This window comes from Podarcis raffonei, chromosome 4 (assembly GCF_027172205.1).
Source record: "Podarcis raffonei isolate rPodRaf1 chromosome 4, rPodRaf1.pri, whole genome shotgun sequence".
Classification (NCBI taxonomy): domain Eukaryota; kingdom Metazoa; phylum Chordata; class Lepidosauria; order Squamata; family Lacertidae; genus Podarcis; species Podarcis raffonei.
In genome coordinates, this window is record NC_070605.1 from 42374576 (window position 1) to 42401690 (window position 27115).

General features: G+C 43.0%; 1 protein-coding gene across 1 annotated transcript; it reads right to left on the bottom strand.

Annotated features, from left to right (window-relative positions):
- Window positions 1-8809: 8809 nt before the first annotated feature.
- Window positions 8810-27030, bottom strand: STYXL2 (serine/threonine/tyrosine interacting like 2). The gene is made up of 6 exons (XM_053386413.1): window positions 26839-27030; window positions 25249-25373; window positions 21097-21191; window positions 18727-18958; window positions 15678-15895; window positions 8810-14803 (listed from the first exon to the last, which is right to left on the bottom strand). The coding sequence occupies exons 2-6, from the start codon at window positions 25353-25355 to the stop codon at window positions 11925-11927; spliced, it is 3531 nt and encodes a 1176-aa protein (XP_053242388.1). The 5' UTR covers window positions 25356-25373; window positions 26839-27030; the 3' UTR covers window positions 8810-11924.
- Between the last annotated feature and the right edge of the window lie 85 nt (window positions 27031-27115).

A 27115-nucleotide genomic window follows, 5' to 3' on the forward strand; every position in this document is an offset into this window, starting at 1 on the left:
GCGAGCAGCAGAGGGCATCCAGAAACATTTGGACCGCCTATTAAAATATGGTCTGCTTAAGCCCTGCCAATCAGAATGGAACACACCCCTTTTGCCTGTTCGGAAACCTGGGACAGATGAATACAGGCCAGTACAGGACTTGAGGCTCGTAAACCAGGCTATCGAGACCTTGCACCCAAATGTACCAAACCCATATACCCTGCTGAGTTTGATCCCACCAGAAGCAACATTTTTTACTGTATTGGACTTGAAAGATGCATTCTTCTGTTGCCGGCTGGCACCACAGAGCCAACCTATATTTGCCTTCCAGTGGGAAGACCCTTTGACAGGAACAAAAGGCCAGCTAACCTGGACAAGATTGCCCCAGGGATTCAAAAATTCCCCAACTTTATTTGGTACTGCCTTGGCGAAAGATTTAACAAGTTACCCCTCAATACCTGGAGAAAAGGTGGTTCTGCAATATGTAGATGACCTTATACTAGCGGCAAAGGATTTTGATACCTGTAAAGAAGGGACAGAGGAACTGCTCCACTTGCTCTGGGAAGCTGGCTACCGAGTTTCCCAGAAAAAGGCACAGTTATGTTTAGAAAAGGTCAAATATTTGGGCTTTGACATCTCACACCAACAACGAGCATTGAGACCAGAGAGGAAAGAAGCTATTTGCCTTATTAAGGAACCTACCACAAGGAAACAACTCAGAGGATTCCTGGGAACAGCAGGGTTTTGTAGACTATGGATACCTGATTTCAGCAGTCTGGCCAAGCCCTTACATGAAAGCACTCGAGGTGCAGAAAAGGACCCATTCGTATGGGGACCTGAGCAGCAACAAGCCTTTTTAGCTATCAAACAACGACTTATGGAGGCCCCAGCCCTTGGACTGCCTAATTCGGAAAAACCCTTTCAGCTGTATGTACATGAACAGAATGGGATTGCAGCGGCAGTCCTGACCCAGAGATTAGGAAGTTGGAACCGTCCAGTAGCTTATTTGTCAAAACAATTGGACTCAGTAGCAAAAGGATGGCCTCCATGCCTAAGGGCAGTAGCGGCCACTGCAAGCCTTGTCAAAGAAGCTGATAAATTTACCTTTGGCCAGACGATGTATGTGAATGTACCTCATGCTGTTCTGACACTTATGGAATATAAGGGTAGTTATTGGCTAACAAACCCAAGGATGGCTAGATACCAAGGCCTGTTGTGTGAAAATCCCAGGATTCATCTACGAGTAGTGAATATGCTCAATCCAGCAACTTTGCTGCCCCTACCAGAGGTAGATGATGAAGAATCACATGATTGTCTCCAAATAATGGATGAAGTTTATTCCAGTAGACCCGATCTGAAAGATGAACCATTGAAAAATCCAGATGTTGTATATTATACTGATGGTAGCAGTTACCTGCATGAGGGTGCCAGACGAGCAGGATATGCTGTGGTCACTAATGAGGAAGTTGTGGAAGCTGAAGCTTTGCCTGCTGGCACCTCAGCACAAAAAGCTGAACTTATAGGTTTAACTAGAGCTCTGCAATTGGCAGCCGGATGTAAGGCAAACATCTATACTGATTCTAAATATGCCTTCTTAACCCTGCATGCACATGGAGCTCTATGGAAAGAAAGAGGTCTAATCGGAGCCCACGGGAAGGCCTTGAAATATGGACCTGAAGTAGAAATCCTGTTGGAAGCAGTATGGGCTCCAGAACAGATTGCTGTAATGCACTGCAAAGGTCATGGACGTGGAAGGGATCCAATAACCAGAGGAAATCATGCTGCTGACAAAGCAGCCCGAGAGGCAGCCCAAAAGCCTGTGGGAGGATTTATAGCAGCCCTCATACCAGAGGTAGTTCCAGAAGAAGTTAAACCTCACTATACCCCAGAAGAGAGGAAGTGGGCTGAACAGGAAGGGGCGATTGTGAAGGACGGTTGGATGATCCTGCCAGACAATAGGATTTATGTACCTCATCACCTAGCAGGTACAATTGTAAGAAATTATCATGAATCTACTCACCTTGGCGGTACTGCAACCAGAGAGAGTCTCAGTCGGAAGTTGTATATTATTAACCTATCACAATTAGCAACTTGCATTTCCCAGAAATGTGTTCTTTGTGCTAAAAACAATCCCAGGCAGGGACCGGTACAACCTCCTGGAATCCAACATGTGGGATACGTCCCCATGGAAAGCCTAATTGTGGACTTCACAGAGCTGGTCCCTTCTAAGGGATTCAAGTATCTCCTTGTGTTTGTAGATACTCTTACTGGATGGGTTGAAGCTTTTCCCACCAGAACTGAAAAGGCACGAGAGGTAACTAAGAGACTCCTCACTGAATTGATCCCAAGGTTTGGATTACCTAGATGCATTGGAAGTGATAATGGGCCAGCGTTCATTGATCAAGTAGTACAAGAAGTATGTCGAGTCCTACAAGTGAAGTGGAGACTGCATGCAGCATATAGGCCTCAGAGTTCAGGGAAAACTGAAAGAATGAATCGGACTCTGAAAACCCAATTGGCAAAATTAACCCAGGAAACAGGATTGGGATGGGTAGATGTGTTACCCATAACACTGTTTCGTGTTCGGTGCGCACCCACAAAAAGACTTAAGTTGTCACCTTTTGAGCTCCTGTATGGGAGGCCGCCCTCCTTTGTTCAGGATATTCCAGCTGACCTCAAACAAATAGGAGACTATGTGACACAGGGACAAGTGCAATCTCTCTCCCGTGTTTTTGTTTCTCTTAACAGGTGGGCCCTCGAGCGCACGCCGTGCAGCATTGCCGAGCCGATTCATCAGTTCCAGGCTGGCGATAGCGTATAGGTGAAAGAGTGGAAACGCGATCCACTTGCACCTAAGTGGCGTGGACCTTACACCATCTTGCTCTCTACTCCAACAGCGGTGAAGGTAGCTGAGGTGACCCCCTGGATTCATCACTCCCGTTTGAAGAAGTCCGAAGGCAGTTGGACGTGCAAAGGTGACCCCTCTAATCCTTTAAAACTGACTCTCTCCAAAAACCCCTGTATCTAGCCCTACGGGGAACGGGCTAGGTCACGGGCAACATTAGACGACCGGCCTGCTGCAGCCACAACCTGGAAGCTGGCTGACCTGCGCACGCCTGAAGCTTGAGGAGCGTCTGAACCAGCGATTGTAAACGGGAAGATTCTCTTATACAATTGATTGACTGCCCCCCCTGTGGAACAATTATCAGAGATATTACTCATTGGGGATCCTTGGGACATATGTTTTGGTCTTGGTGGTTCCCCATTTCTGTCACTGGGGGAATTATATTGGGACTAATATTTTTTTGTTATCACAATAAGGTAATCTTTTGTGGAAGGAATGCATATACTAGACATCAACATGATTTTATTATTAATCCTGATCCCTTGGGAAGGGGAAGGGTCCTTGAATTTGAGCAAATTTGCTAAATATGGATTCCGCCATGACCACAATATGTGGGTAGGCTTAGCTGAGATGGTAGCCAATGTTACAAATAGGACCAATTGCCTTGTTTGCTCTCTTGGGCCAGATGATTCAGAGGGAGGTATGCCCTTATTACCAATACCATTAAATGCCATTGGTATGGTAAGCGAAATGCCACACCAAACAGAAGTACAGAATTTCCCCGGATGGAACTCAACTAAACCAATACGAGTTATACCTGTACAAGGGGAATTCTGTGTACATAAATCATCAGAGGCAGCTGATTCTACCATGATAGGCTCTTCTCATTGCCACTATACTTGGGATTATATTAAGAATAGTCAAACCTGGGCAAACGGTACTACCTATCGAACTCGGAATACCTTGCCCTGTGCACCTCCTTTTATTCATGCATGGAAAATGGTGTGGAACATAACTGTGACAGAAAAAGGCAATCTAACTTACTGCACTGTGAACTCTGTACCCCTTTTGATATTTCGCCTTATGCACTCCACGTACCAAAAACCTCAGACCCGATGGTTGTGGTGGATATGTGGAGAATGGGCATACAAGAAACTCCCTTCCAAATGGAGTGGGACTTGTTTCCTGGGATGGGTATTACCACCAATGTGGATTATGCCCACTAGTTCAGCCAAGCGTACACGAAGAAACGCTGATATTTCTCATATAGCAGGAGGAAGTACCCAAAGTTGGAGCGATACTGATGATTGGCCACCAGAGCGCATTATAGCCTATTATGAACCTGCCTCCTGGAATCCTGATGAGCTCATACAAGGGGCTCGAGATCCTATTTATAATCTAAACAGAATAATTCGATTGCAAGCAGTAGTGGAACTTGTAACCAATGCAACGGCCCAGAGTTTGAGACTTATTGCACAACAGTTGGATGAAAGTAGAGCCGCCATTTTGCAGCTGAAAATGGGAATGGATTATGTACTTGCCAGGCAGGGAGGCCTATGTGGAGTCTTGAACTTGACAGGGAATGCCTGTTGCTTTAACATTTCTGATAATGGTGAGGCAATCCGTGTGTTGGCCACAAAGATGGAGAATATAGCACATGTCCCAGTACAAACATGGGAAGGATGGGATATGGGATGGCTCACCAACTGGTTACCAAATGTCGCAGGACTCAAAGGGATACTATTGTCTTGCTTGTTTTTCTTGACGGTAGTAGTAATGGTTTTGTGTATGGTGCCATGTATCATTTCATGTTTTAGAAGTACAATTAGCAAGATGATTTCAAATGAAACTCTACCTCATATCATGGCCCTATACAGAGCTTTACCTCAGGAATATGATGAAGATCAAGCTATCAAGGACACTTGGGAAGGTCCTTGAGCTTGAAAGGGGGGAATGAGGCATCTGATCATAGCCTGCATTTTTAATCAAGGCTTATATTTTGATCAGATTCCTGTATTCTAAAAATGACCTTAAAGAAATATATATTTGTAAATGTTTGTATCTCTCATGCCAGGCAGAAACCATACTCTGGCAGCTGTTTATCTTCTTGATCAAGGGCCCCCTGATTTATAGCAGTGTCTCAGGGTTGTAAAAGGAAATTAAAGCCTGGGAACAAAAGGTCACACTGACCATACAAATTATAGAATACAATCAAGGTTGCAAAAATAGTAATTAATTATGATGCCTCCCATTAAACTTGAGCCACATCTTCCTAAGGTTAAAAGGGCAAGAGCTAATACAAACAGCAGCTGGCCAAGGGAAGAGGTCTCTCTCTCTCTCTGAAACTGCTTTGAATCTTTAGAATTTAGCTTAGCTTTTACTAAGTTCCCTTTCTTCTAAAAAAACTATATATGTATGAAATATATTGGCTTAAATGTAATTATGCAAAGGATTTAGAAAGTAAGAAATTATAGAATCATAGAAGAAGTTGGAATAGACCATGAGGGCCATTGAGTCCGGACCCCTGCCAGACAGAGAGACGCCATCGGAGCACTCCTGATATATGGTTGTCAAGCCTCTGCTTAATGACCTCCAAAGATAAAATTAGCCACCATCTGTTTTGGAGTGAATAGGGCAATAGGGCAAAAGATGAAATGTTAGTTAAGGCGCCTAGTCTAGGGCAAAAGGTTATTTGGTAATTAAGGTGCCTTGTAGAGGTTAATGGCTATTTATTTGCCAATTATAAATAGAAGGAAATATAGCTCTTTGTCTCCCATAAAAGGTAATAGGAAATGGGTGTATCTTTTATGATTGGTTCTAGCAAACAGCCAATAGGAATTTTAACCAGGCTGATTGGACAGAGGCAGCCAAAGGAGGAGCAAGGGGGCTGAGCTGAGGGAATATAAGTGCTGGCCATAAGGGCAGGAAGGCAGGCCAGAGCTTGGTAACCATATACCACTGTGCCTCTCATTTATTTGTCTGACAAATAAATTATTATTTTAATTTCTCTATTGCTGCGTTGAATATTTCATTCCAGCTAAGCGTTAACCACAAGCAGGGTGCTACACTGGCACATAAATGTTTTACAATCAATCTATCCCTAGACACGCAGAGATGGGATTTCAAATCACATTTGGGAACTCTGGCCAGAAAGGATCATTAGAGGAGAAAAGCCAGCGATTTGGAAATTAACTACAATAGCTATATCAAAATAGATTTTAGAAATACCCTTATGGTGCATGGAGATATTGCAGTTTAACTAAATCCCTCTGTTTCCCATCAGTCAGTGCGCTGACTGGGAAAGAAGAATGAAATTGCGCAGTATAATGGAACAAGGTATCTGTATCTGATGGCGGTTGCTTGTCTTGCTATAACGTTTCTCACATGCACAAGTGACAGCTGCTTGTCACAGGCTGAGACCCCAAGAATACTGCATCTTTCCTCATCCTCCTGCCACATGGAAATAATGCAATAATTACATATTATTATGTAATAATGTATTGGGAGATGTCATCCACAAGCCAAGGTCTCACCAGCACACAGGTGCACACCGAGCTCAATTCATTGTTTCTACCTACTAATCCCAATTAGGCTACGGAAACTTTTAACAGGCACCCAGAGGCCATTTTAGGATGGATGAGGGCAAACCAACAGAAACTGAAACTTAAGACAAGATGAAAGTACTGTTAGCTGGAAACAGCTGAACTACATAGAGGTTTGCAACATGTATTGGACAGGGCCGCACACCTCCTGAAGGATCAGGTATGCAGCTTGGGGATAATTCTGTTGTCTGTGGAGGTGCAAGTGTCTTCAGGGATAGAGGTATATTAAATAAGTAAATAATTTTGATGGTGTCAATGATAATACTCTAGTGTGGGATAAAGTCAAGGTTGAGTCACAGTCTGCGGTTGCAGACAAAGAAGTTCAAGTCCTGGCTCTGACAGAGGGATAAAATCCCTTATATTCTGTAGTCCCATTGAAACCAATAGGGATATGTGTTGTGATCACTGGGTACTATTTAGAAAGCTTTGTGAAATTTAAAAAAAAACAAAAAGCCAAGTGGAAAAACTGTTCCATTTCCCAAAGTGTTGGCATGACCCCTTGTCATGCATTTTGACACTGAAATTTTGCCCAAACAAAACTGGTGCTGCATGAAACATTTCTGGGAAGCCCTATTTTTGCTGTTAGCAGCTGCACTAAAAACCTTGAACTTGGTTACTTTCTGTGGCTAGTGTTATCGGACGCTCTTCAAGCTGTTTCTCAAATGCTTTGAAAATATGTTAAACAGCTGGAGAAAGGCATACAGCGCTGTGAAAACAGGCTGTTTTCTCTGTAATCCTTTGCGGCATTTCTCCACCAAAATCACAATCAAGCCAGTTTAAACTATGCTCTGTTTTATAGCATACAATAAATAAATATTAGTTATTTGTTGATCTGATTAATTTGTTGATGTTTTTACATGCTACTTGTTTTCTAAACTGTAATGAAAGGGCATTCCTGCATCATGAGGAATGTCGTTTTACTGCAGACAAATAGAAACAAAATATTAGCAGGACTACAATTAAAAAGGACAATATACAACAAATACACAGTCAGAATAGCAAAAATGAAGATTTAAGTCAGACTTCAGCAGAAGAAATAAAAAGCCTTGTACTTACGATTGGTTATTTTACTCCCCTTCTAAGTTTTTCCTCCCCTTCTATTGTTTTTTAAAACACTCAAAGCTGCATTCAAAATTAACAAAAAATGCATCAAATAAAGCAATATTAAAAGGCACATATTAAAACAGCTGACATGAAGAACAGTAGAAAGCTGCAGTTAAAAAGAGTTCAGCAGTCCTAAGGCTGTCTGCTTAGAAGCAAGGCCGAATGTGTTTACGATGTCTTACTCCCCAGTAAATCTGTAAAGGAAAGCATCCTAACAGATACTTAACAAGGAGAGAGATGCCTGGCAGATCTCCCTAAGGATAATTTTCCAGTATGTCAGCATCAGTACCTAAAAGACCCTGTCTCATTGCACCTGTTGGATGACACACAAGGGCAGAACAGAGCTTCTGAAGCTGATCTTGAATGAGGGATGGGGAAACCTGTGACCCTTCAGATGTTATTAGCTTACCATTGGCTATGTTGTCTAAGCTAATAGAAGATGGGGTCTAACCTCTGAAGGGCCACAAGTTCCCCATCCCTCACTCAAGATCAACTTCAGAGGCTCTGCTGCCTATTCCACCCTTGCCTGCCTCTTTTGTTTCAAGTGACTGGCATGGGAGCAGATTGTACCTGATGCAACCTCTCCCCCAGGGTTTCATCTGCTTGTTGCGAGAACTAAGGTCTCATCCTGGCAAAAAAGGTGAGGCCTTTTAACCTTCATCTTGGTTTCAAGTGGTTATTGCTTCAGGGGGGAAAAGATCCCCAGTTACTGGATAATGAGGTTTTTATAAGGCAAACAGGAAGCATGGGCTACAACCAGTTAATTCCTTAAAGACCAATCATTGGGCTGATATAATGGTGGTGAAAAATTACTCTGCTTGGATTTGTTCAATGAATGAGTGGCTTTCCCATAAAGTCACTGGAAGATTCTTTAGGCTTCTTGACAGTCTGTTATTTTGATGCAAAAAGACTTGTTTTTGTGGGTAAAAGGTTTTTTTTGCTGCCCAGAACTCTAGCTCCTTTTTTAGGGTGCTGCAAAGTAAGTACTGCCCCCCACTGCCCATTCACATAGGTCCTCCAGAGCAGGAAAGTTCCATCCCTACCCCATGTTTTATTTGATTTTTACCAAGGTAAAATGAATTCATTTAAGACTTCACCACCAGCAACTGTGACACTACCAAACCCAGACCTGTGCAATAATATTTGCAGTTATGTAGATTTGGGCATGATCCCACCTGTCTCTGGTAGGGATGAACAAATCTGTCATTTTCTCATCTCTCTAATCTTATGTTGAGTTTGCCACATCTCTGCACCAGTTTGCAAAATTTTTGTTAAAAAATCTTTATGAAATTTGTCGGCATTTTGGTGTACATTTCTCCCAATAAACACATTTTTGTATGCAATTTTGAAAAATATACACATTTTGCACAAACCTTTCCCCAAAATAATGCATTTTGTATATTATTTTCACCATTTTATGTACACCTCTCCCTTTTTTGTGCACATTGGTTGGGGCCAATTGGTTGCACTGGAAAGTTTGGAGAGTTGCCGATTTCAAAGGATCAATTCATGTATTATTTTGGAAACTGTGAATTAGGTAAGTTTAAAATGCAAGCCCCGCTCCCTAATACCTGGCCTTGGTCCTGCAAAGATTTATCCCTGGGATGACCCAGGCGAGAGGGGAGCTTACCAGAGCCAATATCCAATTATGGACAGGAATAAATGTCATCTCTTGATTACACCTTTTAGTTGGTTGTCCCAGAGTTTGTTAACCTTCATTTTGTGCCTCTGGCATGCTAAAGAAGGTATAGCAATTTCAACTTTCTATATTAGAGGGGAGGAAGCCTTTCATATGTGGCACTCTCTCCCCCACCCCTCCGGAAAAGCTTTCTGAGAATGTGCAAACGAAGCCATTTTCCTTATCCAGCGCTGATCCTCCTTCACAATTGCAGAAGCAACAGAGAGAAAAAGAAGAGCTATGGCAAAGCCTGGTCAAGATGATGCAAGGAACAAAGCCCAGAAGAGAGCTTTCAGTTGCAGCTAGTTGAAGAGAAGAAGAATTCTTCAAAGAATTGAACTCTCTCTACCATTCTCGCAGGAAGGAGTCTCATGGGAGGAAGAGAAAACAGCTTTCATTTTAACGAGTCATGGTATTTATGGCCCTTTCATGAGTTTTGTTTGAAAATATGAAAGTAGATGGACTTAAACCTTGTTTCCAAAGAGAGCAGAGGGAGGTGAGAGCACACGAGAAAGGCAGATGCGGCTGAATCAACTTGCCCATTTAAAGAGAATCAAACACCCTTTTGTCTAAAAACAAGCCTCTTATTTTTAAAATGATGGACAGTCATAATTACCTGAAACCAACTCAAAACACTGGTTAGATAGAAATAGGTGGTGGGAAGGAGTGCCATTTTTATCTGGGGAAAGCAAAGGCGTTTTGGATTTGGGATTTCAGGTCTAGTCTACACATGCAGTAGAATCCTGAGGTAACAGAATCCTGAGGTAATTTTGGATGGCACCTGATGCCAAAAGCTGGTGCCCTAGCACTGTGGCAGGGATTCCTCCTGGGCTGGCCCAGCCTGCCTGTTTGACAAACCAGCACTTCCCATTTCCCATGATGTCCCAGAACAATGCTATGTCAGGGGCATAGTGGAGAATGTTAAATAGAGGCCCACAGTCACCTGCTGTGGCCAGGTAAGCCGACAGTCAGGGGCCTGGGGAGGCCACGTTGCCAAAAGCCCTATCAAATCTGAATCTGCCCTGGACTACCCTACATTAGGTTGCTGATGGGGTATGCTATTTTTTTAAAATTGCTTTCCCATGTACTAAGCTTCCTGCAAATACCACCCCATAGCACATCAGTTTTCTGATTGCAGTGCATTGTTAATATAGAGGAGCTTTCAAAAATATTTTTCTCTTCCCCTCCCAACATTTGAAATGATGCAGTCAATTCTATCACCTCAGGCCTCTGCCACTTTATTACTTTATTACCAGCTCATTCTTATGGATGTAGAGAAGAAGCTGAAGATGGTGCCGGGTCTGGCTGCTCCTGATTTATGCAGGGTAGGGGGAAGGTCTGAGGAGCAAGATGAAGTAGAAGGACATTCTGGACAAAGAATAGGCTGGGTGGGGTGAATTTATGGCAAGGAGAAGGGCGACCAAGATGACCAAGGATCTGGAAACCAAGCTTTATGAGGAATGGTTGAGGGAGTTGGGTATGTTTAGCCTGGAAAAGAGGAGACTGAGAGGATACGGTAGCCATCGTCAAATATCTCAAGGCCTGTCACATGGAAGACGGAGCAAGCTTTCTTCCTTCTGATACAGAAGGTGGGGCCCAAACCAATGGCTTCAAGTTACAAGAGAGGAGATTCTGACTAAACATCAGGAGAAACCTTCTGACAGTAAAAGCTGTTCAACAGTGGAATGGTCTCCTTCCTGAGATTGTAGACTCTCCTTCCTTGGAGGTTTTTAAACAGAGGTAGAATGACCAACTGTCATGAACGCTTTAGCTGAGATTCCTGCATCGCAAGGGGTTGGACTAGATGACCCTTGGGGTCCCTTCCAACACTACAATTCTATGATTCCATGATCCATGGCAAACAAACAGATGTGACTCTCTTCCCTTTAATGTGCACACACCAATATATATCCTGGATTTACATTTAAAAGGGATAATCACCACTGTAGCATATGTTTTCTAAGGCTGGGCCTGATGTTTTGTTCCAAAGGTAATTTGTTCTATCTAGTGTTGTCTCCTTTATAGCAAACAAAATTAAAACCTTTAAACAAGATCTCCCCATGTGACCAATGATTGATATTTTGCTCAGTTACAAGTTGTCATGGGAACAAACATTATATTTATTCTCTCAGTAGTTTCCCTTCTATTGATACACACAAGAGAAAGAAAAGGCTCTGTGGTTTGGGATTTAGAAGGAAAGGAATAATATAAGTTCAATTGTACTATCCACAAGGGAACAGGGCATATATGCTGTAAGAGCAGCTACATTTTCAAACTAGTGGCAAAGGCTGCTGATTTTGTTCCAATTCTAATCATGATGAAGCGGAAAGAAAACAAACCAAAACCCAGAGTGACTCTTCAATGATTGCAGTAAACAGAATCAAATGAATATCTGAAGCAAATTAGCTGAGCCTCTGTTGTTTCTTTTGATTATTATTGTTAATAATGTTTACTGTTTTGTTAAAGAAATTGTCTCAAAAACAACTTGATACATTTCTGCACACCAATAATTGACTATTGACACAATCCCTTTTTCTTGGGAAGAGCCACTGTCATTAGTATCTTCATCTCAGGTTGAGAATTAAAGATAAGAGAATACCTGTAGGATGAATGCAGTGCTCTGTTCTGGGAAGGGTGATAGGAAATGCAATGGAGGTTGATGAAACTGAGGGGCATTTTAGTCTTGGTTTCTCGTAGGCACTGTGGAAGTTTTCTTTCAAATGGGAGGGGGAGACATGGAGCTGGCATGACTTTGTTCTCTATCACTCCGCTCCTCTCTCCTTCGACGGAGCTTCGCCGTAGTTTCTTCTTGCCGATTTCTCCAGGCAGCAATTATGGCATCATCATCCATTTCTTCCTCCTCCTCCTTGCGCATGCTTTGCCTGTGTCTGAATAACTGCCTTGATGCATAACACTCTTTTCTTTCTTCTACCTTTTCTTCTTTCTCTGCATTCTCCTCAGACTTTGAAAAGCTCTGGGTGAACTTTCTCTTGGCTCCAAACTCAGACGTGTCTGAACTGGACTCCTCTTCGCGCTCTTCCAAGCGATGTGACCTGATCCGATTCCTGGTGGGTGGTTCAGGGGATTCTGAGCTGCAGGATGGTTCTGGTGTCCTCCTGAAAAAATATGGCTCTGGACTTTCTTCTCTGGAACTTGTCTCACTGAATTTGGACCGTGTAAATGTGCGAGCTGCCTTATCTTCTTGTGCAGACGCAGAGGAAAATCGCGAGGAGGTTCTCTGCAAGTCATCTTTGCACTGAAAGGTTGAAGAGCGATCAATTTCTTCTCTTTGAGATCTGCAAAAATTATAGCTAGAAGCCTCAGTGTCCACCTCTCTGAAGGATGATCTCCTGTATTTTTCTCCACTAGCATCAGAGAAGTCCTGGTATGAGGACTTTTCTTCTGTTTTCAAGCCACTGAGCCACTTACTTACATTCTTTTCTACCTCCGACCTTATAGCACCTGCTCTGGCAAACTGGCCTGAGAAAGAAGATGCTGTGTCACTCCTGTCGTTATGAGCTTCTAAAGGGTACCTAAGGCCACCAATTACATTTTCTGCATAATTTTCTGCCTTCTCATCTTCATCCTCTTCCTTGATCTTTTTCTTTTTAAATAAAGTGCTACGTTTATTGTCACTGATAACCTTCTCGGTCTGGTAATCTGACATTTTCTCTCTCATCTCTGTTTGCATCTCCCTTTCCTTTCTGTTAAGTTTCTTCAAGTCAACCTCATCGGCAAAGAGGCTGTAAAGAGGCTTGCTTGTTTGTGTCACTTTCCTGCTTGAGCTGGATCCTCCTGTCCTTCCGCTCATTGAGGTGTTACAAGACAGCATGGACTGAGTGTCAGCATATTGGTTGCCCTGCTGGTGAAATAGTGAACTAGGTAGTGATAAGCCACTTTGTGCACTAAGCAGAGATGCCTTGTCATCATCAACTGATTTAACACTTGAAGCTAATACCGATGATGGGCGGGACAACATTAGGATCTCATTTTGTTTCTGAGCAATAGTTTCACTAACAACATTGGCAATCCAATTCTGAATACTGGCTATAGATATAGTGTCTTCTGGGCCAACAGGAAGGTTAGGAACACCTGTAGCTACTGAATGGTTTGACATTGCCGCACTACCGCCTCTAGCCTGAGAGAAAGATGAGCGATTGGTCTGCATGCTCAATACTGAGGCAGAATCCTGTGCACCATTTACGGAAGCTGTTGATGGCAAAAAGGCCGACAAAGGGATGCTTCCACTCATTGTACTTTCTGCCTCCCAGCTGCAGAGAGACTGACTTTCTTCCAGAACTTTCTTTGAGTGTTCAAGTAACTCCATTCGCCTCTGCTTTCTTCTGGAAGAAGCAGAATCTTCACCTTTAGCAAGCTCCACAATATCATCCTTATTCTCATTGCCTACCTTCTTCTGATGTTTAGCCTTCCAGGCTTGGTAAGCTGTCAGGTTGATATCTGACAAGTTCTTCTCCTCTTCCATAGCCTCTTTATTTTGTTGGCTGCCATCTTCATCCTTTGATTTCTCAGAGGCCTCTAAGTCTCTTTTGTGAAATCCAAACTGAATTCTCTTGATTTTCCACCTTTCTAAGGCAGTCAGCTTGTCTTTGTTCTTTTGACAGAAATTATAAAATGAGCTAGTATCAGATAATATACTTTCCTCATCCATATCCCTCCCATTTGTTCCATTGTCAGGCCTTGGATTCTCATGACCACATTTAGTTTTGGAATGATATTTCCGAGAAGCTTCCTTCTCTATCTCCATCATCCTCTCATTCCACATATCCCAGCTGCTTTCTGTAGACATGGAATCTGTACGCCCTCTCCTCATTCTGTTAATGCCACTTGCTTCTAGCTGTTGTTTCAAGATTCTGATCTCTTGGCTACTCACACTTTCTGTTTCACTTACATCATTTACAGAGCATGGCCTTTCACCCATTCTAGAACCTCCATCCTCCTCCTTGGGAAACAAGTAGCTTTCCATTTGGTACTTTTCATTTTTGGACTGCCACTCTTGGATCATCTGACTCATATCCGCCTCAGATTCCTCCTGTACCTGAAACGTAAGGTCTGAGGGTTTGCTTTCTCCATCCTTGTTTGAAAGTTCCTTCGCAGGCAAGCCTTGCTTCTTCCTCCATTCTTCATAGAGTTGTTCCTCTTCTTCTTCACTGATAAGAGTAGGCTGCTTGGAAACCAAGCTCGATTTTCCCATAGAGGAGGTACTCATTACACTTCCCAGGAGGCTTGTTGTGTCTTCTTCTTCCACCATGATAGAGTGGACTTTGGCTCCCATGATACTTCCAGAATCTTCTCTCCCAGACATCAAGGAAGAGCTTCCAGCTCTGACAACAGAACTCTGGCTACTGGTTGTGTCATCATCAGAATCTTCTTCACCTTCCTCTTCTCGTTCCTCCAATAGCTTTTCATTGAGCTCCCGGAGCTGTTTCAGGAAGCCATCATTGGGATATATGGCGCGCTTCTTGCGTATAGTCATCAAGGCTTCTAAGATTGTCATATGATGAAAGATCATCAGATAAGCAGCTACCAGCACTGCTGAGCGGCTGATTCCCATTTCACTGCTGACCAAGACTTTTCCTAGAAGTAAAATTATACAGTTGGTTAACTACTGCCAGAGGAATACTGGGAAGTGTCGTTCAACAGCATCTGGAGGACACCGGATTTGGGAAGTATGTAATAGTCTATTTCTGAAACAGTTTCTGGATCAAATAAATAGTTGGTGGGGGTGGGTGGGTTCTGCCATCATTAGTCTTGATTTAATTTATCATTAATACCTAAACTGGGAACATGGTAAATTAAGTTAAATAAATGTTTTATATATTTCGTCACAGACATCTCAAAACATTTTAAGCATAGCAGCAAATGGGGGAATATATACTGTAATCCATTCTAATCCAAAGCAATTCTTATTGAGCTCAGCATGGCTTACTCTCAGTTAAGTGACACCAGTGTTGGTACCATGGTTCCCACCACACAGGCCACTCCTGCATCTTCCCCAAATTTATATTTGCTAATGTTGATAAACCACTGGGGTGAAGCTTGGTGCAAATCCAAAGAAGAACAACGATGCTCCAAAACTTGAGAAGAATTTGCCCCCCCATATTAAACATGTTTTACATTATTATATGTGTATAAATTATAAAGGTGGTACCCATACTCAGAGGAGAAACTTTAAAATGGACTTAAGTTAGTCATGTCTGTTGCTTTCAATGAGTCCACTCTGAGATGACTTAGTTGGCTTCAACCCAATGTACTTATTTATTTTCATCTTCCTAAATGTACTTATTTATTTTCATCTTCCTAAATTGCCATGGTAGAAACATTAAAAACACAGTCTCAAGAGCAGAAGGAACTTCATTAGTGTGTATGAGGGGCCCTAATACCTACTTCTCAAATGATAATGAACCAACAGAAGCTGAAAATGAGAAGTTGTGCAGTTTGCCCTACATACCTCTGTAGGTTAGTAGTGCTTCATCAAGGAACTCTGCAGCCTCACGGAAATGTTTAGAGATGTCCATATCTGGGAAATCATCCACCTCAATGCCTAAATACTGGATGTTCATGCCATTGTAGAAGTCTGGTCCTGTATACACACCAGTGCCATGAGCAGCATTAAGCACATGAGTAATTCCTAGTCTCTTTAGGCGACCTTTATTCACTGCAACACTCCTTTAAGGCAAAGGAAGAGAGGTTAGATTCTGCCTACTTTCTTGAGTATTTGAAAACTAGCCTAAGGCCAGCAATAGAAAAAGGAGTTGAGTTGATGAGGAACTCTGCAAGATTGTGCAGACTGGCAATATGAATTATCTACCCCACAAGTGATTAAAATAGTATTGTAAGTGTTGAGCATGTTCACAATGTGTGTTAACTATCTGGTCGAACAAAAAAGGTTACAATGGACACATTTGCATGCAATGCTAAGACAAACCATTGCCATCTTACCCATAGGCGCTAGGGGTGCGGTGCACCCGGTCACCAGGCTCTCAGGGGTGCCAGGCTGAGAGTCTGGGGCCCGAGAGTTGAGTCCGGAGAAGAGCCCGCCCATCGGTCGGAGCGCCATAGTGGGCTCTTCTGCTGCGGGCGGCTCTGCGCCATGAGTTCAGGGGCGATTGATCCAGCGAGATGCTGAGGCGGCTGGCCAGCTCCGCCCTCCTGCGCGCCTGGGACTGGCCAACCCGGGGGGGGGGGGCGCCGGGCAGATCTTTGCACCCTGGCGCCACATATGCTTAAGACAGCCCTGGCAAACATGCTGGCTGCCAGGAAGGAAACTGCATTCACTTAGCTCTTTTCTGGTCTATTTAGGTTAGTGCAGCACAGCAGTTAATCACTGTTTGTTCTCCAGTCCCACAATCATGGTTAAACGCTCTCATCTTTAACCATGATCCCAAGGTTTGTTCTTGGTTATAGATCGTAGTAGAAGACTAGCGAGTTTAACCACGACCCCAAGTTTGGATGGTATGCTAAGCAAAACCTTGACTTAGCTGCCATGCCATGTGAAGTTGGCATGAGCTCCCCTTTGCAAGCCAGCATGATTGTGCAGTGCCAGTTATACTTTGGCTTACAGTGACATGTGTACCAGGCCAACATGACAAATCTCTGGAAGTCTCATAACGGTGTTTTATATTAGGCAGATTTATACCTCACCTTTCTAGTGTAGCCACATTACTCTGGGTGGCTACAACACATTTAAAGAACACTTACGAAATCAATTAAGGAAACATCAGCGATACAATAATAAAACAAAGAGTCAGGAGCAGGATATAAAACCAGCTAAAATAGGGCTAGTCTGCTAAAAGTTCATTAGCATGGCAGATCAAATACCTGCCTGAATAATAATGTCATAACCAGGCAATGGATAGTCAAGAGAAAGGGAAATAAACAGACCTCTTGAGGAAGGAAGTTACATAATTTAGGTGGGATCACTATAGCAGCTGTCGCCAATGTTTCACCAAGTCATGCCCCCATTGATTGGTCATACAGGAGAGCCTCCCTTGCTGACTGTAATGAGTGGACATGCTCATTTGGAATGAGATTGCCTTCTGGGTAGCTGAGCCACCAACCAGTTAGGGTATGTAGAAATTTGCTGCACTTCATCACTGGGGTCATAAATGCCCCACTGATAAAATGTTTACTATTGTTGCCCTGGGCACTGTGGCAAATTCAGGGAGCAAATCATCTTCAAGGCACATAAATGATTCTCCCAGTGCAACACCATCAAGATATCTCATAAGGCCTCCGTTCCAATATGTACTGGGATTTTGAAATAAGTGGGTTAAGGAAATATGATGGCTGCAAATGTTAAAAGACTCATATACCCAATTGTGTCATAATCACTGTGATTTGACATTTGGAAACTGTGACAAGCAACCATTGGGGAAAAAGCTTTTTTTATGAACAAAAATGGCTCAGAAATTAGAAGACCTTATTTATAATTCATGCTCTTTTGTTTAAAACAGCGTTGACAGCAGCTGTTATTTGTACATTGGCTGGTCTTCTTCTTAAAGCAGGCTTTATTCATACCATGAATCAGAGAAAATCAGGGCATGGCAAATAGAGGCTGGAACTACATAATATGGTCAACACCTTTCGACCTCTGAAAGTAATGGCTGTGCATTTTCCTCTGGCATCGTTTAATAATGCAAAATGCACGGTGTGATGCCATCACGTTATAATTTTTTCCACCCCCGCAAATGGCAGCCAATTAGGTGGAAAAAGGAAGTGAAAACTCATAATGCCATGTTACAAGTTCTGCATAACTAAATGTTATGAAGGTGATAGAAGGAAGAGACATCAGATTGCCTGTTTCAGTGGCAGTTGCACCTTGGCTGCAAAGTACAATTCTGGCCTGATGGAGGGAAAGGAATCTTCACTTGTCCAATTTAAACTTTCAGATTCCAGCAATTATGTGAGATGCCAATTCCCCAATGCAATAGAAACAGCATCAACTAGTTGACTAAGAAACTGACTTCCCTCATTAGTTTGGTTTAGGGGTTTTTGATCTCCCACCACTGGTGTATGTACAATCTCCTTGACTGCATTCAAATCAAGAATGCATTGTGTCATTCACAGGAGTGCAGGCAGGAGATCAGGATATAATATTCACCCTATACAGTGGAACCTCGCATTACGGATGGGATCCATTCTGGAGGTCCATTCATAACACGGAACTGACGTAAGCTGAAGCGCTGCGTCGGCACACATGCACGACGCTATTTAGCGCTTCTGCACATGCGGCAAAACCCAGAAGTAACCCATTCTGGTACTTCCGGGTTGCCACGGGACACAAGACAAAAACATGCAACCTGAAGCAGAGGCAACATGAGGTATGTCTGTAACAGTTTTTGCCTTTATAGTGGTATTCTTTACATAAGTTTATCTTGGGATGGGACATTTGAAAGATTTTAATTTTTCACCTAGGATTATTGATCTTCTTCTCCAGTAAAGTGTGAGAAGTCCAATTCTAGGAATGATAATCAAAGAGAAGCAGTCTGCCTACTCACTTTTCTGCTATGAAGACATTTGGCCAGACTTCATCAACGGCATCCTTTGGAGACTCAAGACGGTCTTTCACAAGTGCCCTCTGCAAATCCATGACACATGGTGTGTTGAACAAGCTGGTATCATCTATCTTTTCCTTAACCCGATTGTACAAGTCTTCCACCAGTAGCTGCTCTGCAGATTCGAGCATCCCTGGACACCCAGAATCTGCTTTCACCTCCTTTGTCTTCAGCTCTGGAATGAAACAACACTTACATTTTCAAAATTGCGCCTGTTTACCTTTGACAATGGTAAAGTGGCTTAGTCATGCTGGCCACATGACCCGGAAGCTATACACCAGCTCCCTCGGCCAGTAAAGCGAGATGACTGCCGCAACCCCAGAGTCGTCTGCAACTGGACCTAACAGTCAGGGGTCCCCTTTACCTTTACCTTTGACATGCTTCTCAATGAGTGTTCAACAAAGGGCAGAGTCACACCACTCATTTAAAGCACATTCAGTGCACATGTGGCTCCTCCCAAAGAATCCTGGGAACTGTCATTTGTTTGGGGGGCTGGGAATTGTAGCTCTGTGAGGGTGAAACTACAGTTCTTAGGATTCTCTGGTGGAAAGCCATATGCTTTAAATGTGCATTGAATGTGCTTTAAAGGCATGGTATGGATCTTCTCAAAGTGCCTGGGCCCTTGATCTGAGCAATGTGCACATCAATGCTCAAGCTATAATCTTGATGGACTATTGAATATTGAAATCATATTGATGGGATCTTGGTAAGCCTAAGCCTTGTGATCTTCATTTGAGACCTTTCTCCAGATTTCCACACCTAATGAAGTGAGACAAGGAAAGGGATTTTCAGTGACTTTGCCTCCTGTATGAAATGCCTTTCCACAAGAGGCTCACCATGCTATGGTGTTTTAGGTACCAGCTGGATATATTTTTTGTTCTCTCGGACCTTTTAATTATAATGGAGACACCTGTTTTGTGCTTTTAGAACTTTTCGCCAAGTTATTCCCTTTGCTGGTTTCACATTGTTTTAGCTGCCACATTGGTGTTTATTTATATATTCATCACTGGTTTTAGTGCCATGCAAATGTCGAACTTTAGTTTGTATTTTTAATAGTCCATAAACTGCCCAGAGAACTCAGTCACATGAGTATACAAATATTATAGAACAAATAAAATACTGTATCATAGCATTCTACTGTATTATAGTATTTCAATATAGAGTTAAGTAGAATCTCATTCCAATAATGAATGGAAGGCAGAAAGTAGCCTGGCTAGCTTTTAGAGCAAACACTTCATCTACAGTTGCAGAGTGCGCTGTGATGCACCACCACAGAATTCACAAGAAAAACCCCTAGAGTCTTGTTTAGCAAAATGTAAAAGAGAGACATATCAAGAGGGGTTGTTTGGCACTAGAGTAGCTTTCATACAAGGCCATTTAGCCTTGTTAAGGCACTTGATTATAACAATGAGTAGAATTCACCGAATAGAATGGTAAATCCATGTGCTACTTAGTATAGCATTAAATATCCAACAATACCCAACCCCATGGCTAGGGTTCTTCTACAATATTTAACTTGGAAGTAAGGGCTGTTCAGCAAAGGTCCTCAGCAACTGTACTCGGAAGGTTTATCCTTGCGTCTTTTGCCTCTGATTGCTTCTTGTTCAGTTTGGCAGTAGCATTACTAATGCATTGCCTCTTAACTCGCTGGCTCCTATAACCCATGGTAGGAAGGTTTAATTATTGATCTCTATTCATTATTCTTTTTGTATTAGAGGGAACCAGTAATTAAAGCCCTCTCTCCCCAGCTGAATGGGAGATGACTAATTAAGGGGCAATTGCCCTGCTAAATAGGAAGCATTTAGAGGCAAAGGTGAAGAAACCTTCTAATTCAAGGTACAGTAGCCCAGCGAAGCTTCAGTGACACTTTGCCAGTTCACACACTAGATAGGCTGGAATGGCAAATGTTTTAAATTAAACAACGCTACCCAAAATATATTAATAAAGATATGAGAACAATACAGGAAAACACAGGAATGGAATAGTGATCAGTATTGATATCTGTGATTGAGTCCCTGTTAGGGAAGAAGGCGTGGTAATGATGGTGATGATAAAGATGATGTCATATGGAATCTCTGTAAAAAGTGAGTGCACAAGGACAGCAATTAAAAAATACACTGTGATTATGGAAGTAACCTTAATCAGCAGAGGTTCTATAAATGGTCTCCAGATATTATAAGATAATTGAGTTGAGAGGGAGGGACCAGAAATCATCTAGTCTATTCCTCTATTCAAAAGTGAGGGCACCTACTCACCAGCCTCCCCTTACTCATAAACTCACTGTCTTCATTGCCTTTTCTTTCTGCCTCCTACCTTCGTTGATGATCTGTTTAGCAGCCACAGCAGATGACAGATGGATGGGCTCCATGAAGATGCTCTCAGTGTCTGTATCCGATAACACCGAATATCTGTTAATAAATGGCAACGATGTGAGGCAAGCTTCTACAAGTTGTTTGACTCACCTTTGACAGCCTCCACAACTATTTCAAAACAGAGCAGCCTGAGGGTGAGGGGAGACTGTACAGCAGAACAGGAAGGGGGTGACGCTGGGAGATGGCCCGTGTTTGCGTACACCCAAGCAGTTTAAAAAATGTCAAGACAAGTTTAAATTTCCCCATAATGCTTCTTTCATTATTCATTCTCATCAATGTGTTCCTCTTCCCAAAAGTGCTGAATTAAGATACTATAACATAAAATCCATCTACAGAAAACGCTACATTTCCCTTTGTTGTATGTTGATTTTACCATATGGAGGCACATTTGTAAACTGGAGTAATCGGTGGGGGGAAAGCATTTCCCAGCAAAAACAAAAAAATGTTTGTATAAACTAATCGACTGTCTCCCATTCCCTTTTCCAAAATGAAGAGCAAGAATGCTCTCATAGTAGATACTGTAGTGATATACAGATTTTGTAATAGAATGCTTGTAATATTCTTTGATGTACAGTAATGCAGGTGGGGATGAGGAACTTGTTGAACCCGGTATCAGCTCAAAGGCAGCTCAGAGGCAAATGATGCACTGCTGCCTCCCTTTGACTCTGGGGTCTATCAGCCCACATCTCTCCCCTGGAGATAAAGGGGAGCACAGAGCAAGCAGCAATGACCAAGCATTAGGCCACGAATCCCCCTGCCCTCTAGTGACACTCTAGTTACCACTGTGGTAAAGTTACGGAGTCCTGTGTCTCCTTTTACAGAAGAGGAAGATGTTTCCTTTTCATCCACTAGAGGGTGGATGATAGTCCAGATGTCTCTGACTGTTGTAAACAGAGGGTTGCCTGACAGCTGCATTAATCAAAATTGGTCTCCATAGCAACCGACCATGAAACGTTATATGGGCAGCCAGCTTCCCAAGGCAGTGGCAGTGGAGAAGGCCGGGAGAAGCCTGTGATGTCTAGGGGTCAAGTGTACAAAGCACTAGAGAGCTGGGGCTTTAGCTAATGCATATTAAGCTGGAGGGACTGGCTGAGGAAAGAGCAGGAATGGAGCTCTGGTGTTTATGTAGCAAGTGTGAGCATTGCCCTTTCATTGCCTCTGTCAAAGGTAAACAAAGTTTTTGCCCCCCCCTTTGGCCAGTTAAGGCTGCCATTTTGCCTAGAAATTGATTACTTAGGGCAGAATTCAACTCATGCATCCCAGCAGCAGAAGCCAGCATTAGGACTTCAATTTGTAAAACAGGGTTCCCCCTTCTCCTTCTTCTGTGTCCCCCAAAATTGGCTAGGAATGGTCAAGAGAACCTCCAGAAAAGCACCTGATTGTTCCATCTGGCAAGCTATAAAGCTTGCCCTGGCAGAACAATCAACATAGCGCAATGTTGAATTTCACCCTTAGAATGTAGACACACCATCCTCTGCAATACACCCTGCAGCACAAAGATGCTTTTTCCTTTATAGCACCAGAGGATGTCAGTTTGAGTTATGCCTCCTCAACTTAAACGAAGATCTGTAATTAAGGGACTGCAAGGTGTTCTTCTGCCAGCATTACAAGCAAACATACAAGTAGCACTCATACTTTTAAGAGATCCCTTGCCTTCTTGAGTATGCTGAAACTGAAGCAGAGACAATGTTTTGCTCCACTGATAGTGCTACTTTCAAAGCCACCTGTTTGAGGTGTTGATGCAGAGAATCCAATTAGCTTTCTGCTCATGGATGTGTGAAGGAAGCCACCAAGCGGTCGTTCTTCAATGATCAAGCCGGTCGGCACTGATGGGAGTTGTAGACCAAAACATCTGAAGGGCACCAGGTTGGAAAAGGTTGTTCTACAAGCTAAGAATATGAAAACTATCTCTGGCAAATTCCTAATTGACATGCCATTTGTAGAAAGCATGAAACCTTTAATGGCTGTGTATCTTTAAAGCACATCAAAGCACATTCTGGGCACGGTAGTCCACCCCTCACAGAGTAACAATTCCCAGAAACCCTTAACAAACTAGTGCCCAGAATTTTTGGAAGGAAAGAATGTGGCTGAAATGAGCTTTAAAGGTATGGTGTACACAGCCAGTGGCAGGGAAAATGCGGCAACTCTAAGAACAGGAGTTTTGGGTTTGGAAGCTCTGTTGTATTGGAGCAAGTGAAGAAACAAACAGAGAGCCCTCCCATCTCTATTGAGGACTGCTAGATCCATAGTGAAGAGCAACAGGCTGGTATAAAAAGCCTCTCTCTGCTGACAACAAAAAAATTGTTAGTTAAAAGCATTTTGAGTTGCTTAAACCATGAATTCCTCCAATATTTTACAGGAGGAAAAATAAAACACCTGTTGAAAACGTTGAAAATCAGGCACAATAACTTAGGGAATATATAGCCCTTCAGATGTTATGGGACTCTCCTCCCATCAGCGTCAGTCATCATAATCAATGGTCAGGAATGATGGAAGTTGTAATCCAGCAACAGCTGGAAGACCAAACTTTCCCCATCCCTGATTCAGGCATATTTAACTGGCTAAGAGTAAATTCCATTGAAAACAACAATCTGAGTAGATATGTATAGAATTTAACTGTTAAGTTGTTTAATCACAAAATAGATTTGCGTGTCTCTAAGAGAGTGGGTGGTCTTTCCCCCTTTTGCTCCTCCCCAAAGAATAATCTAGCAGCATGGTAAAGAGAAAGCACAGATCACCCCAATAACATCTAGAGCCCAAGTGACTGCCCTCACATACATATTCAAAACACTATGGAACTTTTTTAAAAAAGCAATTGCAAGTAAGTTTAGGGCATATTAACAATGTACATGCAAATGAGCCATATGCAAAGAAAAAACCGAACTTGGCCAAGTGTATCTAAGCTGCAGGAAAGACAGATGGTTTGGCTAGCAGCACTCAGTCTCATCATCAGCCATGGGAACAGAAACAGATAAAAGAAAAAATGAATCAGCCTACAGAGCCTGATTTATCCTTTAATATCCCTAAGGAATGGAACTAAGAACACGCCAGAAAACAGGCCCCTTTTACATGTTCAGTGAATGCATGGGGTGAGGGTTACTTGTGACTACGTCTTTAAGTGTACAAATGTTCATTTATATGCTCTACTGAGACACTCATATAGACTGGACCATGCTTTTGCTCATTGCCTCCTTCCTTCCTTTCTTTCTCAGAGACTAAAAAGTTCCAAATGCTGCAACCTTTCCACCTAGAAGACTCGCTCAAATTCCCTCGACCACTTTGGTTGCTCTTTTCTGAACCTTTGATGGCTCTACAATATCCTTTTTGAGGTGAGGCGACCAGAACGGCACACAGTATTTCAAGTGCAGACATGCCGTAGCTTTGCAAAACAGCATTATGGTATCAACAGCTGTATTTTTAATTCTTTTCTTAATGATCCCTAGCAAGGAATTCACTCTCCCCCCACCCACCGCACCAACAGTTGCCACACACTGGGTCGAAATCTACTGAGCAATGCCTTTGAATGAGAAAAAGGCAAGATCACACAGGTTTGGGGCATTGAAAAAGGGTCTCTCTTGCAGACTAAAACATGCTTGATAAAGAAAACCTCCAAAATAGATAGGGCTGATTATTGCTTTCTAACTGGGATTACTGGACATGCCTCTATGCAAGACCCAGAAATCCTGCTTCACATAAGATTCCAGATTTGTACAATCAACTGAATCAAATGCTTGAATCCAAACAAATCAAAGAACTGTGAAAAGACTGATGCAAATGATGGCAGCTTGGGTGGGCTCTGTTTCCTCTGTGCTGCCTCACTTAACTTTGATAATGCTTTCCCCCAATAACACTTGAATTTGTGGAAAACCTCAGTTGACCCAATTAGATTAGCTAAATAATGCATGAGTTCTCCACCCTGGCTTCTAAAAGAAACAAGAAAGAAGCCTTTAAATTCTGCCTTGCTCAGGGTTTGGATAATGCACAGCGTTAGCGTAAGGTAATTTTAAAAAAGGAAGGGGGAAGGCTAGAAAATGGCTGGCGTTTGTTCCGTGTGATCAGAGGGATATAGAGGCCTACTTGGCAAAAGACTCACCGGCTAGGAGAGGGACTGCGAAGATAGTGGGCCTGCACGGCTTTCACATCAGGGCCTTCTCCATCGGGCACCACCTGCTCACCATCTGAATCCATACCACTTGCCATAGTTGCTGTGGGAACACGATGGAATTGGGGAGGGTGGGATTAGGAGGATCAGAACGTACTAAAAGGCAGAGGCACATCGAGCAAACCCATCTGCCAAGCTACAAAAAGCAGATTGGTGTGGTTCAGAAAGGGGGTTTGTGTATGACTGAAGTTTGAGAGGTTTCCTTTCCATGACGAACCACCCCAAGCAATTGAGATCAAACATTTGATTCCACACGACTTTAAACCCCAGGCCTCTCTTCCAAAGAGATGTTTGCCATAAAGCAATACCACCCACTGGAAAGGAGGCAAGACACTTTGGAAGCACTATATTAATGGAAGTTAGAGAAACTGTTAACATATCCTCCAACATTTCTTTAATGAAAATAGGGATGTCCCATTCCAGAATGATAATTTTTCTATATATACCCCACACATCTTACGGGGTTGCCCCAGCCACTCTGGGCAACTTCCAACATATATAAAAACATAACAAAACAGCAAACATGAAAGAAAACTTCCCTATACAGGATTGCCTTTGGATAGCTCGGGGGTCGGATAACTCCCTACCCTCCAACATTTCTCCGATGAAAATAGAGACATCTTAAGGAAATGTGAGACATTCCAGGACCAAATCAGAATCTGGGACGGCTTCTCTAAATCAGGGACGTCCCTGGAAAATAGGGACATTTGGAGGGTCTGTGTTAATACCCCTGGGCTCACAGTCCCCAGCAGTCTGCCTGCCTCCACTCCACTTGGCAAAACTGAGCTGGATGCTTCTTGGGGAGAGCAATCCAAGGCCATGTGGATCCAAAGATACACACAGTGGGTCCAGTACACACACATCCAGCCCTAAACCAATGGTCCCTGATTAGTGGAATAGGCATATGCATTAAAATGCCTTCTAAAAGCAAAATTCTTTTGCTTTTTTTTTAAAGCGTGAATGTTCACATAGGTAATAGCTATTATGAAGTATAAAAAGTAATCACAACAAATGCTCTTAACAGTGCAGCCCTATGTCTACTTAGAAGTAACTCCGGTTGTGTTTAGTGGGACTCTCCCCCAACTAAGATTGCAGCTCAGAATAAAGTAGGGCTAGAGGTTTTTTTTATTTTGCAATTCAATTTTCTGAGTGGACCTATAAGCCTTACCACTGCACTTTGTCCCCCACCCCACAGCAATCTGAAATGGCACCCCTGGGATCCTGCTCTTGGGTTGTTGGGACGGAGTCTAGAGAGGCAGCCCTTGTTTCCTGAGGCTTCTCCATACAGGGGAGATGTGTGATCAATGTGCAACAAAAATACCTGCTCCATTTCAGGCTGCGAGGGAAGATGCCTCTTCCCTTACACAGTCCCCTTTCTCGCCCCCCTTGCAGCTTGTCTCAGATGTCAGGAATGCAGCTAGGCCTCCGCAGGCAGGGTGGCGGTGGCAGTTGTTGACACCACACAATGACCCAGCAAGACCAAACGAAGCAAGAAGCTATGAAAGCCCCACAGCAACTTACCGGTTCTGCTGGGAGGGTACGTCTCCTGACAGTTTAATGTTCCTTGTTAGCAGTAAAGTGAAGCACCCAGTCAAAAAAAGAGCAGGGAATTAGGCCGCCGGGATCACAGTCAGGACAAGGGCCGCTGCCCTCCTTCCCTCACTGTGATTTCTTCCCAAAGGGGCAGGACAACTGTCAGCCTCAAATTTTATCAGCCTTCTAATAATAGTACTTCCAGGCACTGGCTGTCAGGTTGCCGAGAGAGAAGTGCAGTCCCTGCTTGGGCTTTTTAACTCTA

What these genes read in the sequence shown, in the direction of transcription:
- STYXL2 (XM_053386413.1), bottom strand. Translation starts at nt 25,355, where the DNA reads ATGGCAAGTGGTATGGATTCAGATGGTGAGCAGGTGGTGCCCGATGGA. An exon ending in CGCAGTCCCTCTCCTAGCCG is followed by an intron (nt 21,192 to 25,248) that starts GTGAGTCTTTTG and finishes ATTTATTAACAG; the next exon opens with ATATTCGGTGTTATCGGATA. An exon ending in AGCACTACTAACCTACAGAG is followed by an intron (nt 14,804 to 15,677) that starts GTATGTAGGGCA and finishes TTTTACTTCTAG; the next exon opens with GAAAAGTCTTGGTCAGCAGT.